The sequence below is a fragment of the Epinephelus moara genome, chromosome 3 (genome assembly GCF_006386435.1).
Source record: "Epinephelus moara isolate mb chromosome 3, YSFRI_EMoa_1.0, whole genome shotgun sequence".
Lineage (NCBI taxonomy): Eukaryota > Metazoa > Chordata > Actinopteri > Perciformes > Serranidae > Epinephelus > Epinephelus moara.
The window spans coordinates 16941613-16958001 of NC_065508.1; the positions used below are offsets into that span (position 1 = coordinate 16941613).

Consider the following 16389-nt stretch of genomic DNA (forward strand, 5'->3'; position numbering starts at 1 on the left):
AGAGAAAGAAGTTGGTCTAAAATGACATTGTTACGTGTTGTTTTGAGATAAAACTATTGTGGTTATAACTTTGGCAAAGCTTTACGGACATTCAGGCATTCAAAAATATTTCAAACAAAAGGTTTATATTTGCAAACGCAGCGCAGCCAAGAATTCTGACTCAGACTTGTGCTTTTGTAACATGGTCATGTAACATTTAGGATTTTGTGTACAAGGTTTGAAACACTCAAAGCATTTTTGTTTTCTTAAAAAAATCATATGCATTTGTTTCAGTTTTGCTATTCACGTAGCCTCAGGCGATGTGATTTAAAAACCCTGCTCAATAACTTCAGCAGTGTGTTCAAATCCTCATTAATTTGCTGTTTTTGACCGTTGAAAATGGATCAGCATTTCACCACATATGAATATTCCTGTCACTTCTATCTGTTCTCCTGTTCGAAAAAGTAGTAACACCCAGGTTTTTTTCTCCAATCCCCGAAAAACTTTATATGCAGGAAACTGAATCATGCATCCCGCAGATGATCAAAGGAAGCTACCAAGACAATGACAATTTTGATCTGTCAGGACTCTCATGTCTTACAGTTATTGTGTGTGGCGCACGTAGCACACGAGCGAGGGCTGATACTACAAGCTACTCCAAGTTATTTTTATCCCAGCATACATATCCCAAACTTAAAACACAGCAAGTTTTCTCAGCTCCTCTCTTTTTTTTAACACGTTTAAACCTGACAGAACATATCTAAAGAGATAAAATAACTGCTGGTCTGTGCAGTTTGTTTTCCACGGCACTGTCACCACCGTGCTGTGGGCATCAAGAGGCATATTCAGGTCAGTTATTTCAGGGATGAGGCCTGGTACACCTGTGAACTATCTTACTTTATTATAGCACATTAGAAAATAGTTTTCTTTAAATGTCACAGTTGCTGTGTTCCAATAGAAATGCATATTTGGGAATGTGTTTTCCATTGTTTAAAGCTACAAAAACTTTCTTTAAATAGATAATTACGCAACAATATGAGAAGCAGTGAGATAATATGTCAGCTTAAAACTAAACAGGCCTTGTGACAGGCTAAAATATTCACTCCAGCTTCCAGTAAAACTTATGTTGACAATAATAGTTTATAAATGGTTAAAATGGAACACTAGTTGGGTTTGGCAGAACACATCTGCTTTTATCTCCATGTTTAATGTCAGTCAGGAGGTACATAACCCTTCAATCATCACATAAAGTAGGTCTCTGTTGAAGCTGTAGGGTGTGGGTGAATAAAAGCAACCCGACATTATGCTAATGGCTTGACACTTGGGTCTGTATGCTGTATGTTAATTGGAGCTCTTATAAATGTACACTGTCTAGTCCAATCAGATGAAGCCATTCAGCGTTTCCTGACTGAACCCAGGGTTGCTCATTAGCAACACAATCCTATCATATGCTTTTTTTTTCTCAAGCTTGCAGGATGGAGAAACCATTCTACGGAAAATGTGTTCTGGCATAAAAATGTGTACGATACAGGCTCATACTCCTCAATATGATCGGAAAATTTGACATGTGTCTGCCGCATGAGCATTTCCAACAGCATCTATGTGAACCTCCAATGCAAATTGCAGTTTTCCGTGGCGGCACTGGCTGTACTCCAACAGTCAGCTGCTGCTGCTGCTGTTGCCCGGCAACATACCGTATTTCATAGTTCAACTCTGCTCTGGTGCTGAGCAGAAGTCAGCTTTTCATCTCATTTCATCTCCCCATACATCCATATCAGTGCACTTGTACATGTGCTTCTACATATGTGTGTGTCATTTAAACTGTGCTGTTTGAAGATCATCTGATGAGTATCTGGGTTGCTTTTTAGTGGGCTTAATCCTTTGTTGCTCCATTCTGCCTAAAAAAAGCAAAGTGTTATGTCCTTGTCAAAGCATCCGCGTGTGGCTTTAGTTCAGTTCTTGTTAATGTTAAAAAGGTGCCAGCAGTTTAAAAAATATGGAGTACTGTGCGTCAAAAAGTAAAATCACTTAAGGGCAACTTGAGTTTCAGCATTTTACATTTATGTAATGTCAATTACAGCACTTACACCAGTGTATTTTGGCAAATGCCTACCAGTTAAGTCAGCATTGCTATAGCTCATTGGCTCATCCAAGTCCTCTCAGCTACCCCCAAAAATCGGTCTGTGAAGGTAATTCATCACTGCATTTAAGATATACTTTACAAAATTGTATCATCATGCTGTCAGGCTGCCACATAATGACATTAACCTTACTAAAACTTGAGAAAACTTGAGTGGTGACTGTGCAGAGTTTGTACTAGCTGGGAAAGTGTCAAAGCACACATCGCTATCACAGATACACACTGCACACTGTGAATATTTTTTACTCCCATTAAATCCACTCGCCAGGGCCCGCCTCATTATCCCAGGAGCAGCGACTTTGAGATTTCTCTAGTCAAGCATTCATTATTAAAGAGCATGTTGATCATGTTCGGTTTAAGCCTGAGCTTTGAGACTCTTCCTTTGTCTTCTCTTCATTTGGCACTGCTGAGTGGCCCTGTTTGCTATGCACTGCACAAATCTGGCAAGCGTACCCTTACTCCTGAATATACTAGAGCTGATGGATTGTGTTATGTGTGCATATGTGCAGGGATGGACTGGAGTAAAGTACTAGAATATTTTACTCATGTAAGAGTAGGAATATTTGGGTAAAAATGCAATCAGATCAAAGTAAAATGCAGTGTTATCTGAGTAAATGCTGCGTTTCATTTTAAAAGGGGAAGGTTGGTATACTGCATGATGATGAGAATGTTATTAGATAGAAATATTACCTTTAAAACCTCCTTTAGAGTACAAAATAAGGTGCATTAACATGTCAGAGTACACTGGTGAAACAACATCACGCAACCGAGCCCTTACGTCTAAACAGCAATAAATTCCTTTTCCACAGACAGACATTTGCAGCCTGTGCATACAACTGATTATCAGTTTCTAAACATACAGCCACCTTCCCCGGTACAACTTTACAAGAGCTATGGACATTGCGGTGAGTGCAACCAGCATTATTAGGCTACATAAATCAAAAAACATGCCACTTCAGCAGTAGAATAACACATCACCAAGACAGCCAACACAGAGATGTAAAGACAATTTAAACTCAAAAGCAGCTGCAGCGCACAAAAACACACATTAAAGCAATAAGAGAGCTGCACAGTTTTTACACACCGCATCATATAACACACACCACAGCATTTCAAGGCAACGCTTTGGTTGTGATGTCCTCCTCTGAAAGGAGAGTTACAATTTGTTGTTGTACCCACCTGTCTGAATGTCACTCTGCGACCCTTGTGCACCACAAAGTCTGCTTCAATTTGCTCTAGGTTAAACCTCTCTGCTCGTTCTTTCTTAGAGCATAATACAACCAGTTCACTCAGCTTCTCTAGTGCCACTGTGCTCCTCAGCTTGCAAAAGTTTTGAGCTGAAAGAGCAGTCTGCACTCACAGCTGTGACAAACAGCAAAAAGGCCTCACAAACTTCACTGAAGGTAAAAGTTCCTACGCATAGGTAGAGGTCACTGCTGGATGAACCATCATGAACATTTTATCTCAGCATTTTAGGTAATCCCAGCATTCACCTGTTGTTCATGCAACATCATGGGTGTGTTTAAATTGAGCCACTAAGCTTGCTTGTTACAGTACAGGAGTAAAACATTAATTCAGGTACAGGCAACCTTTTTTTAACAATGTTTAGATACAAAAATGCTAACTATATATCGCATTTACAGTCAACATGTATGTTTTGGAGAGTGTCTGCTGCTGATTTGGCACCTTTCTTCTGTTTCTTTCTCACACAGTTTATCATGACTGTGTGGTTGTCTCTCGCTATTATAATGAATTTTGCAACTGGACTTCATCTGACTTGTTTTTTTTTTCTCACATGAATTATTTACAGCTCAGACACTTAGAACAAGTTTTTCTGTGTTAAACCAGATGATCTGTAGATTAACATCAAAAAAAGGGCCCTGAAAGCTTGTAGTCACAGCACACGGGGATCAGCAGCAGATCTAATAAATAACCTTTGCTTCCACTGAAGTAATGATCTGTGGTTGGATTTCACACGTTCACAGGCAGTCTGTTGGGTAGGTGACTGGTGCATTTTAATGGCCACGGGCTTTAGCAATCCAGGGAGAGTGCTGGATGAATAAAGTGCTTAGATGTTAGCTGAGTTTTATCCAGCACTCTAAAGCAAGTAACGACACATCTGTACTGGAATAACTGTTATTAACTTACAGTTTGCTGTGTGTCAGTCTATTCCAGTTAGTGATCTATGCTGTTTATATACAAATTAAACTTATATTTTAAGTCAGGCATTCAGTATGTTGTATTTAATGGTTTATTTTACAAATAGACAGAACTACATACAATAATATGAGAATATGTAACACGAGTGATTTGCATCTCTGACCCACCATTTGAAAAAAAACCAAAACAGATAAACATCTGTAAAGAGTAATCGTGTTTGACATATATTCCTGAATAATTTAAGGTATTACTGCTTAATTTAAATTTGCAAATGGCTTCTTGTACTTTATGCATGTTAAGCAAAGCCATTTCATGATAATGGTTTGCATGTGCATATACTGTAAGTCAACAAAGATGGATGCAGCACAACAACGCCCGCAGGCGAACATAGATGGAGTTTTCTCAAATAGCATTTCTGCATGAATTCCTTGATGATATGCTGTTCGTATCATTCCCGCGTGGTGTTTGTCATTATTCTCCCACACGAGTACTAAAAAACAAGAATCAAGGTTTGTAGTCTTGATGGCATTAACAGCAGCTATAGAGACCGTGATGTCCGCTCTGTTTAAATGTCACCATGTGCCTGTGCTCTGTCCTCAGCTGTCCCCTTCCCCCTGAGCCACCGCCTTACAATGAAGGAAGTGTTTGACTGCGAAGGGAAACCTCGTGTCGATCTCCTGAAGGCCCACCTCACCAAGGAGGGCCGTGTAGAGGAGGCTGTGGCACTTAAAATCATCAGCGAGGGAGCAGCCATCCTGCGTCAGGAGAAAACTATACTGGACATCGAGGCACCAGTCACAGGTACTACACATTTTAGCAGTGGTGCCCTTAGAAATTTTTTTTAGGGCTGGTCAGATGGGGCCACCAGAACCAAAAGCCGTAACTGAGTTTCAGAAATGTGATGATTCTATTTAGCTGAAAATGTTGTCAATATGGAGAGGTAAGGAGTCACATACCAATATACTAAAGTTTTGTGAGACTAGACTAGATAGACTGATACCAGTACACTGAATATTTTGAGATCCACAACAATCCTGTTTAAATGTGTTATGTATCTGTGTTGGGCAATCATTGTTTTTCAGATAGGTTAGTTGTCTTTTTCCTTAAAGAAGACCAACATACAGTTTTGATTTGAGTACATTAATTGTAAAGAACAAAGTAGGACAGGTCAGACAGTAATGTCAGCCCTCAACAATTTGCGCCAGGGGGTGGCCTGTTAGAGATATATTTACCTGGCACTCGTCCTGCTGCGCTTATAGTCAGCTGCAGGACGTCACACCTAGAAATTACAATGACTCAGCATTCTAGTTAAATGTATCTCACCTTGTCAGATATAACATGACACGTGGCTTGAGTAAGAGATGGTCAGTCTCTACACAGCTATCTTCTGCTTCTATCTTATTGGCTTTAAAAAATGTCACCAACTGTGACACATCTAAAGAAGTCCCATATGTAGCCCTGTAATAAATCTTCTAAATCCAAAAGTTTATATTTTTTGTTAAAGCTGTTTTGGACAGGTATTGATTCACATCACTGGTCATTTTTAACACTATAGTTTGTGGTGCTGTTGAACTGTATTGCAGAAAGGCGTTTCCGATATTTTTTCGGCCCCATTTAAATCAATGACGATAGAGAGTCTCTGTCTCCATCTCTGACGTGTGATATTGTTTTGCTGCTTTTGTTTTCTTATTTTTGGCAGTTTTTAGTTGATAGTTGAGACAGGCAGGAAACAAGTGGACGAAGAATAGTATGGCATGCAACAAAGGTCCCCAATCAGAATAGAGCCAAAGAGAGAGAGAGATGCTTAGCTTTCTTGGTAAAACAATATGGAGACTTGTTCTTTTGCTACAGTTGAAGTTACAACTGAAAAGTAAGTATAACCACCTTATAACCCTGCATACTGTCAAGAAAAGCAAACTCCTTACAGGGGTGTAGCACCAAATAAATCTTTCTTTGTGTCAAACACGTTTTCTTTTGTCCGGTGGGACAACGGGACAATGGCTGCTACTAGCTATCTCGTCACACAACAGTGAGATCACAGCCCATTTGCCAGTCACTGTATTCTTCTTGTGTCTTTGTGGCCATTAGTCTCGAGCCTTACCTTTTTACCCTCTGCAAAATTTATGATATATAATAGAAAAACATTGACCACTGCCATCAGTGAATGTCATCGCATTTGCTGATAGGCTGATGACAGTCAACGAGGCAAATATCAGCCGATACCGACGCCCAGCCGATAAATCGGTGCATGCCTACCATGTATCATTTAAACTCTGTATGATTGATAATACAGTCTACAGCCATGCTTATGGCTGTGTGAGGCTGTACTTAAGCTAAATACTAACACCAGCATACATGCACCCTGCTACAATGCTAACATGCTGACATTAAACTTGGATAATATTTATGATGTTCACCATCTCACCCTTGCATGTTAACATTTGCTAATTAGCACCAAGTGAAGGTGAAGCTGATATCATTAGTTTTGCAGATATTTGGTCATAAACTAATGTACCCTATTGCACAACTTAAATTTTGATGCATTAGATGAAAAGTTAGAGGATCATAAGGATAAAATACAATGTATCCTGAGGGGGACGTGAAAGCCTGGACCAAATTTCTGCAGTTTTGTGATGATTTATGTTTTATGGCTATGGAGAGAGTCTAGAGGAGAGGATGACAGTGGGAAAAGATGCATGAGACCTAAGAGGTAGTGAGAGGATGTGGACTGACAAAGCTACTGTTTGAACAGTACAAAAATAAACAACGCACCTGACTGGAACACAAACGCAGATGAAATGTTGATTAAAAGGAATCCATATATATGTAAATTCTTAAAGCAGGACATGGTCATTTCCAGGTAGAATCATCACTGTCTTGTCATATAAGAGAAAAAGGCCAAAAATATTTCAGAAACACTGTATTTCTTATTGTAAGTCTTGTCATCAAGGACTAATTACTGGCACCTTCAGGGTGAGGCTTTTTGAAAAGAGTGAACTACTGCAGCACATAGTTGGGTCTTTCTATTTACGTTAACTAAATCAGCTGTTCAAAGAAATCATGCCCAACACATGTGTAACTTATAAAGGTAAAATCACCAACCTAAACAATAGTACCAGGTGAATCAGGGTTTTAAAACTCAGGTTGTTAAGGTGCAAAACAAGTGTAATGTCTTTATTTTAGTAAACCAGCAACATTAACAACACAGAAGGTAAATAATAAGAAAAATATGAACTGCTAAAAGCCCACAGCATCTGCAAATGTTAGCAATAACAGACCTAAAATGTGTCCTAGTTATACTGTAAAATCAAAGTGTCATATCTTGTGTATTCAACCATCGTTTCCCCATCGAGAGTACTCGTTACTTTACAAAAGTAATTTAATTATTTTCTTTATTACCCCCTGCCAACAGTAATTCTTTACACTACTCGTTATATTACTTTTCCGTTACAAACCATAAAATTGGTAATTGCAAATCTCCCCAAAATTCAGATGAGTGCTTCTGTGTGTGTGAATGTCAGGGTTAAGTGTAACATTAGCTAATGCTAGGTAGCGTCTACTTACCCGGTGTCTTCAGTTGCTTGTGACCAGTATTTTCCCGAGGCTCTGCCCGAACGATGGAGAGACGCTTATGGAGCAACATTTCATCCAGCCACAAGCTTAATTTCTTCTTTGTAGCTGCAGCTATCCACGAGTAAAATCCTGTTTTGTTTGTTTAGCCAGTGTGGGGCTACAGCTGACCTCCGCAGCCGAGAAGGGCTCACCTTTGGTACAGTCTATTTTCTGGAGCGTCACGTTGTTGTGTTGTGCGTCGTAGTAGCCGCGGTGTTTCAGACCAGAGGTTTGAAGACGTTTTTTTTTTTGCAGTGGAAAGAGTTTTAGTCTGACTACCTGCAGTAACAGTTCTTGTCGTATTTCCTCCTGACAAAATCAAAGTAACGGAAATATTTCCAGGTTAAGCTAAGTGTTTCCAGCTAGCTTGCTGCTTTATGACGTGCGCGCGCAGCACAACGGTTACTAAAATGAGTCCGCCGATGTGATGTTGTATTTCATATCAGTAGTTTCGTGATAACAACAGTAACGTTGTAACGAGTCGTTGGTTTTGGAGTAATTGTAATAGTATTACTGAAATTTCATTACTAATTAGTTACACCACTAGTGGCCCAACACTGTCCAAGAGACATGCTATTGTCATAAGTACTTTCTTACATCTACAAACCTTAGCTGATAAATGTAGCCTAATAAATTTATGGATTTAAAAAAATGGCTAGAGGTAACGTTAGGTATTGATGTTAAATCTCAAGACTCTTTATGTACAAAGTAAAATATTTATTTGAGTGTTGAAAACTGTCAAGGACCAAAAGCTGGCGTTAAATGCCTGGTTAGATTCCTAGTTGACTTAGATCAGTGGTTTTCAAACTTATTGTGCCCAAGGCCAAAGGCAAGACTTGTAGCTCATCTATTTTCTTTCAGTGATAGGTCAATAATTGGTGGTGTCCTTTGGCCTCCTGGTTTCCTGTCTGTACTCTCATTATCAAAAATAAAGTATGGTAACATCAAAAGAAGCTGTTGAAAAAACTATTGTAGTTGTGGGTACCAAAACTTTGGTGGCATTAGTATCAAAATATTAAAATGGGGTGTCCCTGCAGGGATTGGAACACATGTGTAGCCACCATCCATTGTTTGATTCCAGCCACAGGCCTTTATTAAATGCCAAACACCTCTCAATAACGTGCCACTATCCAAGACACATCTGCTGAAAAATGAAATAAAATAAAATAAATAAGAAATTAAGATGGTACCCAATTCTAGGTGTTTGATGCCTTGGCATCCGTGCCCATCAAAAAAGAAGGCTTGAGCAGTCTCGACTGAGTCCTGAAACTTGTAAGAATTTTGCTCAAATCAAAGTTACATTTTAGTATTCTTTTTAGAGCATGGGAGCAGAGATGAGCGGTGGGAATCTACGCTCGTCGCTAACGGAGCTGTTTGTCCCCTTTGCTCTGCCTCCCCGCTCACAGCCGCTTCAGGCCGCTATGCTTAATATCCTCTACGCTCAACTCAAATTTTACCTCGCTCGACTCAAATCGCTCACTGCTCGCCCAGTTTCCCTTTGAAAGTACTTTGTTAACTCCATTACCAAGCCAATTTTTGACACAAAAAAAATACTGCATGTGTGCTGTTTACCACAGCAAAATCCTTTTGGGATGGAGATAAGGTGACACTCCAACTTTCAAACAAAATCAGCTCCATCCAAAATTTCCGCTCTGCTCACATGCTCTGACTCTTTCTTAAAATCCCCGTAAATAATATGCACCTTTGACATCTGATTTTGGTGCATTATAAGATCACAGTCTTATGTATCTTATGTTTATTTTTATAATGTAATCAACTTGACCCAACACAGTCTGACGTTAAATATACATGTAATTATAAGAATCCAATCAGATTAATTCTCACATTGCACAACAAACACCTCGAGAAAGATGCCAATATTGCACTTTCAGTGTACCTATTAACTTACATTCTGGCTGTAGGTATGTTTTTGTCTGATGGGCGCCATGTTGTCAACTCCCTACCAATCAGACAGAGCCTTGCAGTTAGGCATTGTCTGATTGGTCAGAATTGTTAGACTAGTGCTGCAGTACTTTTTTGCATGGTTGAAGAACTAAAGTCTCACAAGATGAGTGTAGACAAAGAGGAATACTGCCTAGAAAATAGCATTTCAGCCATCTGCTTATATTTTAGATACAGGAGAGAGGACATGGCACAAGCACAGGTACTGTGCAAGTCTAAGTCAAGACCTGAGTACACTTTAATATCTGTTTATTAATTATAAGCAATATCTTTACAGCAATATTCAACAATGCTATCGCATGTTGCGTAATTTCCTCATAGGCCTATCATGCAGCCCTCACTTGAAATTAAGTCCATCGTTAAGCCGAAACAAAGGTGACAAATGGATGAAATGCACATCGATTTGAAGCGAAGTCTCGGGCTCCTCATCTTGACTGGCGTCAGGGAAATGGAGGCTTTATGTATTAAGTATGAAATATGGATGATGAACTGAGTATTGTGTACAGGCATTTGTGAGTGTGGAGGCTTGTTTGAGCTTGAGTTGTGTTTGAATGTCTCTGCAGCTGTGTGTGTGTGTGTGTGTGTGTGTGTGTGTGTGTGTGTGTGTGTGTGTGTGTGTGTGTGTAGTCATATATTATGAGGCATTTATGCACTTGTGAATCTTTACTTGCACGGATGTGTTCCACGGGTGTTTGCGTGCGTGAGTGTACGTACTGTATGTGCGCATGTGTGTGTTTGATTGCTTTAGTCACACAAGCAGTCTCCCACTCACATTGCTCTAAGCTTTGAGTGGGCGAAGGCCACTGTGGAGCTGATAGGGGAGACTGAAAAGAGAGAGGAGATGGAGGATGAGTAGGAGAGAAGGAGACAGAGGAAGATGATAATGAAAAATTGAAGGCAGTGAGGAAATGAGATGTAGGTTTGCACTCCAGAGCCATAGTGTTCGCTGCGAGAGGGAAAAAAAAGTATGCATCTCCCCTGAGGGCTTGAGCTTTTTCTACCTCTTTGAGGTGAGAGCTTCTCCTCTCTGTGCTGAGGACAGAGGCCTTTCAACCACAGACTGTGGAAATATCTCAATGCCATGATGACCTAAAGACAGGGGAGATTTATACCATTATATTCCTCTTTGAGTGTTTTTATACTGGTGGTATGGCTGTAATTTTAGAATAAATATATATTCCTGCTGCAGCACTATGCATAAATCTTCTTTCCTTAGCCGCTGCTCTGCTGCCTGTTAAAGGTGAAGCTCATCTTGTTTCTATTTGACACAACTGAGAGAAGCCAAATACCCAGCAGTTAATAGAATAACAAACACTTTCCTTTATGGTGACACTGTTAATATTTGACTACTCTTTGTTCTGGAGCTGCAATGATTTTCCGATCAGTTGTCAACTATTAAATTAATTGCCAACTAACTTGATAATTGATCTATCGGTATGAATAATTGTTGAGAAAAAAGTAAAAATTCTCTGCTTCCAGCCGCTTAAATGTGAATGTATTCTGTTTTTTTATTCCTCTATACGATACTAAACTGAATATCTTTGGGTTGTGGACAAAACAAGACACTTGAGGACTTCATCTTCAGCATCTGATTGATATTTTTCACCATTTTCTGACTTGTAATAGAAAAAATAGCTAATCCGTTAATCAAGAATCCTGTGAAACCTGTAAAAAGGTAGCATGTGTAACATCTTGGCCAAGGGACTACAGATGAAAAATAGCGATGAAAAATAACCTGTAGTTGCAGCCCTGTGTTCTCTATTGAAGCAGCTGTGATTAGCGTGTTGCTGCAGGGTTAGCCTGTTGCATACAATAATCCACGGAGAAATGTTGGCATGCAAATGGCTGTAACACATGTTTAAGGTAGCACACAATATGCTGTTTGCTATAGCTATTGTTGTTCATGAAGGGTGTTATGGTTACATAACATCTATATTTCATTGTGCATTACACTCATTGTCAAAGGCTGTAAGTTCATTGCTTTGATGTCTTAATAGTAGCAACAGCAATCATTACGACATTCACACTTCATCACCTTTATCAAACATGAATTATTGAGACTGTTTAGATGCAGATATCAACACAAACTGTAGCATCTCCCTGTACCGCTTGCCTACCCGCCTGTCTATTTATAAAGCTAACCTGTGAGGAGAAAAAAGACCTCCGATAGAAAGTGCTCTACTCTGTGCTGCCATGAGATCCTGCCAGAATATTCTCTACCCTCTCTCTTGTTTTCTGTCTTCGAACCCTCTAACCAACAAATGCAGCTGTTGCACATCTCCAGAACATCCTTGATTTTTAGCTTCATGACAAACACATTTACAACCGTACCAATTATTTGTGAATGTGTTTCAGAGGCAGGAGGTTTGAGAGTTGTATCAACCTCAGCAAACCTACTATAGTTGTTTCACTGAATGAAAAACAATCAAATGATACAGACCTGTGCTTAACACGAGAAACGTGGGGTTTTCTTGGTCCCTCACAAGCAAAACACAAAGACGCAGACGAAGATATTCTATCGGACTCTTTGATTGTGTAACGTTTGCTGTCCTTTGTTATTTTCCAGTCTGTGGTGACATCCATGGGCAATTCTTTGATCTTATGAAGCTGTTTGAAGTGGGAGGATCACCAGCCACAACACGGTACCTGTTCCTTGGGGACTACGTGGACCGCGGCTACTTCAGTATTGAGGTAAAACCATCAGAAAATCATCAAGTACATCATGGCTTGGGGGAAACACACTGCTAAAAATGTCATCAGTTCACTATAACATACAGCTTTTCTTGTGTAGAATAACACTTTGTTTATGTATTTGTTTTCACAGTGTGTTTTATACCTCTGGTCGCTGAAAATCCTCTATCCAAAGACACTATTTTTACTTCGTGGAAATCATGAATGTAGACATTTGACAGAATATTTCACCTTCAAACAAGAATGTGAGTACCTCTCAGCGTTTTTTTTTTTTTCTTTCTCTCTGTCTTGGTAATGTCATGTGTAGCCCGGAGCACTTTGGGTAGAGATTACAAGTAATGCACCTGTCTGCTGGGACTGTCAAGTTAATTCTGTATGACGGCACAACAAAGGAGGATGGAATTGTTTGTGAACAGTTGAAAATTTTGAGCTGATAGCAACACACATGGATGCACAGCATGTGTACATATGTGTGTAATATTTCAGAATGTTTTTTGTTTTAATATTTGATTAACTAGAAACCTAATTTTAAATATATATGCATTTTATTGTGGTACATGCATATACTGTGTGAAGCTTCATCATCTATTTTCTACTTAAAAAATATCTCAATATACTACTTTTGTAATTTTGTGTTGTTCAGTATCAAAGGTGTCTCATAAGAACAAACCAAGAACATGCCATATTTGTTTTATGTGCAAACGTACTTGTCCAGTAAAACTGTTTCTTTCTAAGTAAATGTCATGTTACATCTAAGCGCACTGATGCAGCTCATTGTATGTTTGTCTTCTGTCAGGTAAAATCAAGTACTCAGAGCAGGTGTACGACTCATGTATGGATGCATTTGATTGCCTCCCTCTGGCTGCACTCATGAACCAACAGTTTCTGTGTGTACACGGTGGGCTCTCACCTGAAATACACACCTTAGATGACATTAAAAAGGTAAGAACACACATCCTCAGCACTAGCAGGTCATGCTGTAGATTGGTTGTTATTTAAAGAAAGGTTTTTTTTTTGTTTTGTTTTTTTTAAACATGCATTTCTGCTTCTCTATGTTAAGTTGGATCGGTTCAAGGAGCCGCCAGCTTTTGGGCCCATGTGTGACCTGCTGTGGTCTGATCCTCTGGAGGATTTTGGCAACGAGAAAACCCAGGAATATTTCAGCCACAACACAGTGCGAGGCTGCTCCTACTTCTACAGGTGAGCTGTTTCTTCTTCCCTGCAGCAACTTATAACTTGAACACTTGTTGTCGATACTTAAGCCCCGTTTCCACCGAGCAGTACGGTACAGTTCAGTTCAGCACGCATTTTTTTCCGTTTCCACTGTGAAAAGTTGTGGATGGCACCAATGGAACCGTTCTGTACCATCCCCATTTTTGGTCCCCCCTCTGTTGGGGTACCTAGCACACAGATCTGGTACTAAAAGGTGGAGCTGTGAACACTGCAGTCTGTTGATTGGTCGGTAGCGGACGGTCACTCTGCTCAGGGCTGAGCTGTGGCTGGTTTTGAGGCTCATGTAACCACTGTTCATACTGTGGAGAGTTTTATTACTGTAACTATAAAATTAAATGATGTTTTGCTGCCTCTTGCAGCAGCTGGAGTCTGAGAAAAAATAACTTAATTCACTGGGCCGACTGCCGGCAACTTTTAAGGTGGAACGTTAACTTGTAATGTTACGCAATGCATGAGATGATGACGTGAATCCATCAACACACCTTAAATGTTACTGACAACTTTGACCATTACTTTCGTTTTAATAATACTTTTAGTAATGAGTGGATCTTCAAGCGTTTATATATATTAATTTCGACCGGGTCATGTGAACGGCATATATTCTAATCCTCACTCGAAGAAAAAGAAAGCATTGTGGAGCATAGTTCCTGTGGGCTCCGGCAACACTAAACCCCTGAGCTTGCCTGAGAAGGACTAAATGTACAAACCCGCTATTTTTAAAATATCCCATGGAGAGAGACTCTCACTGCAGCCTGTTTTATTTTGTTTCGAAAATATAGTGCAACCCCATTCTGTGGACGACAAATGAGGTGCAGACTTCCATCTGTGTCACCGATAATAAGGAAGTGAGTGCTGGACGGAGCAGTGACAACAACCCCGCCCACATTTAAGAGTACTGTTTGCAGTGGAAACGCTAGGTACCATGTCTGAAGGGTTACTTTTGGTTCCAAAGGCACCATACCGAAAGTGTTTGGTGGAAATGGGGCTATAGATACAGAGAAAATACCTGTGCGGCAACTCCAAATTAACTAAATGATACATTGCAGTGCTGCTTTTATGCATCCAATAGTCTAAAACTTTGTGTTCATGCCATCTTGCATTGCTAAAGAAATCTAGGCTTACATTGAGCACTTGTCATACACTGCACTAATCCCATTAGCATGACCCATGTGGCTCGTTGAAGGTCTCTAATTACACTTTAGTTTTAAAAGAATTAAAGGTTGCAACTTACTCTTTGGATCCTCCAATTATAAATCCTACCTGGGTAAGGTAAAAGAAAAGAAAATTATCCCCATGTTGGTTGATCATGAAGTACGTGGTTTCTTCTGCACATCCTTTCTGCTTCATTAGGCTGTGTATTTAAGAGAAAGAGGAAGGTGGGAGAAAGGGAGTGATGTGCATTAAAAGGTCAACACCCTGAATAATCGGTATAGAGATCTAATTTAATCTTTCAAAAGAATTACTGGAGTTCAGGGATAAATTCAGCTGCTTTACCGGCGCCTTGCAACCAAAACTCTTAATATCAAAAATAGATGTTAAGATTATAAATTATTAATAGATATCAAACATTTATTGCTACCTGAGCAAAACAAAAAAGGACAACACAAACAGTAGACACACACTTAACACCTCATAATGGGGATGACAAAGAAGACTTAATGTAAGGTAAACATATCCTTAAAGCCTATAGATAGTGCGTGTCTGTGAGTAAATGTGCTGTGTTGCCTTGTGGCTCTCAAACAACTGTCTCTGAGAGGAGGTTGACTTTTTCCACTTACAGAACAGATTGTTACAGACAAAGGATTAGCTGGGTGAACCTGGAGTCAAATAAAAATAGAGGCAGAGAGGAGAGAGGAGTAAAATATGAAACATAATAGCGAGGCAAATTTGGGAACGGGTTTGTTATGCAACTATTCAACCTCCAGTGACAGAGCATGTAAAAGAAGGGGGAGTGAGCACTGTCCTAATTGTGAGATGGAAGCGAAGCTATGGAAGTAGGTGGTGGTGAGGAGAAGAGGTGGCAGCGGTGGTGAGAGTTTTCTTAATGAACGTTCAGAACAGTACAGACCCCCTCCGCCCCTCATCCCCTCCTCCCCTCTGTGTGGGAGCCACAGCTCTGCTCAAATCATGAAAACTTAAGTCAGGGAGATTTATTCCTCTGCTGAAAATGAAGTGACAGTCTGGACATTGTATTCAGAATAATTGCAGTTCAGATTCACATTATAACCCATGTAAATCTCATTTTGGTGTCAAAGGTGACATTTGCTTCAAATCAGATGAAATAGTTCCACTGAAGTATTAAGTGTTTCTGTTTCACGACATATTCCCACACAGGCGAGATCTCCTCTTTGAGTTCACCAGCACAGTATCTGACACAGAAAACGAAGCAGGTGATGGGTCTTAACTTCCCCTTTCACCGCTGTTAACTGGTCACCGATAAGAAACCATCTATTCACAGGGAGAGCGCAGCTTAGTGAGGATTATTCTGTAGATGTGTGGAGGATGCTGCTATAATAGTCATCTATCTCCCCATGGCTTTGTTCTGCCTTCACTCTCAGACTTACCTCTCCATCATTATGACTCTTGCCAACTATACAGTATGTATGCAGCAC

General features: G+C 39.9%; 1 protein-coding gene across 1 annotated transcript in view; it reads left to right on the forward strand.

Annotated features, from left to right (window-relative positions):
• The window catches only part of LOC126388258 (protein phosphatase 3 catalytic subunit alpha-like), a 37789-nt gene that overhangs the window by 1589 nt on the left and 19811 nt on the right, over nt 1-16389 (forward strand). Inside the window, exons 2-6 of the mRNA XM_050041275.1 lie at nt 4880-5080; nt 12420-12544; nt 12678-12789; nt 13341-13486; nt 13605-13744. Coding sequence (XP_049897232.1) covers nt 4880-5080; nt 12420-12544; nt 12678-12789; nt 13341-13486; nt 13605-13744 — 724 coding nt within the window. The remainder of the gene's footprint in view (nt 1-4879; nt 5081-12419; nt 12545-12677; nt 12790-13340; nt 13487-13604; nt 13745-16389) is intronic.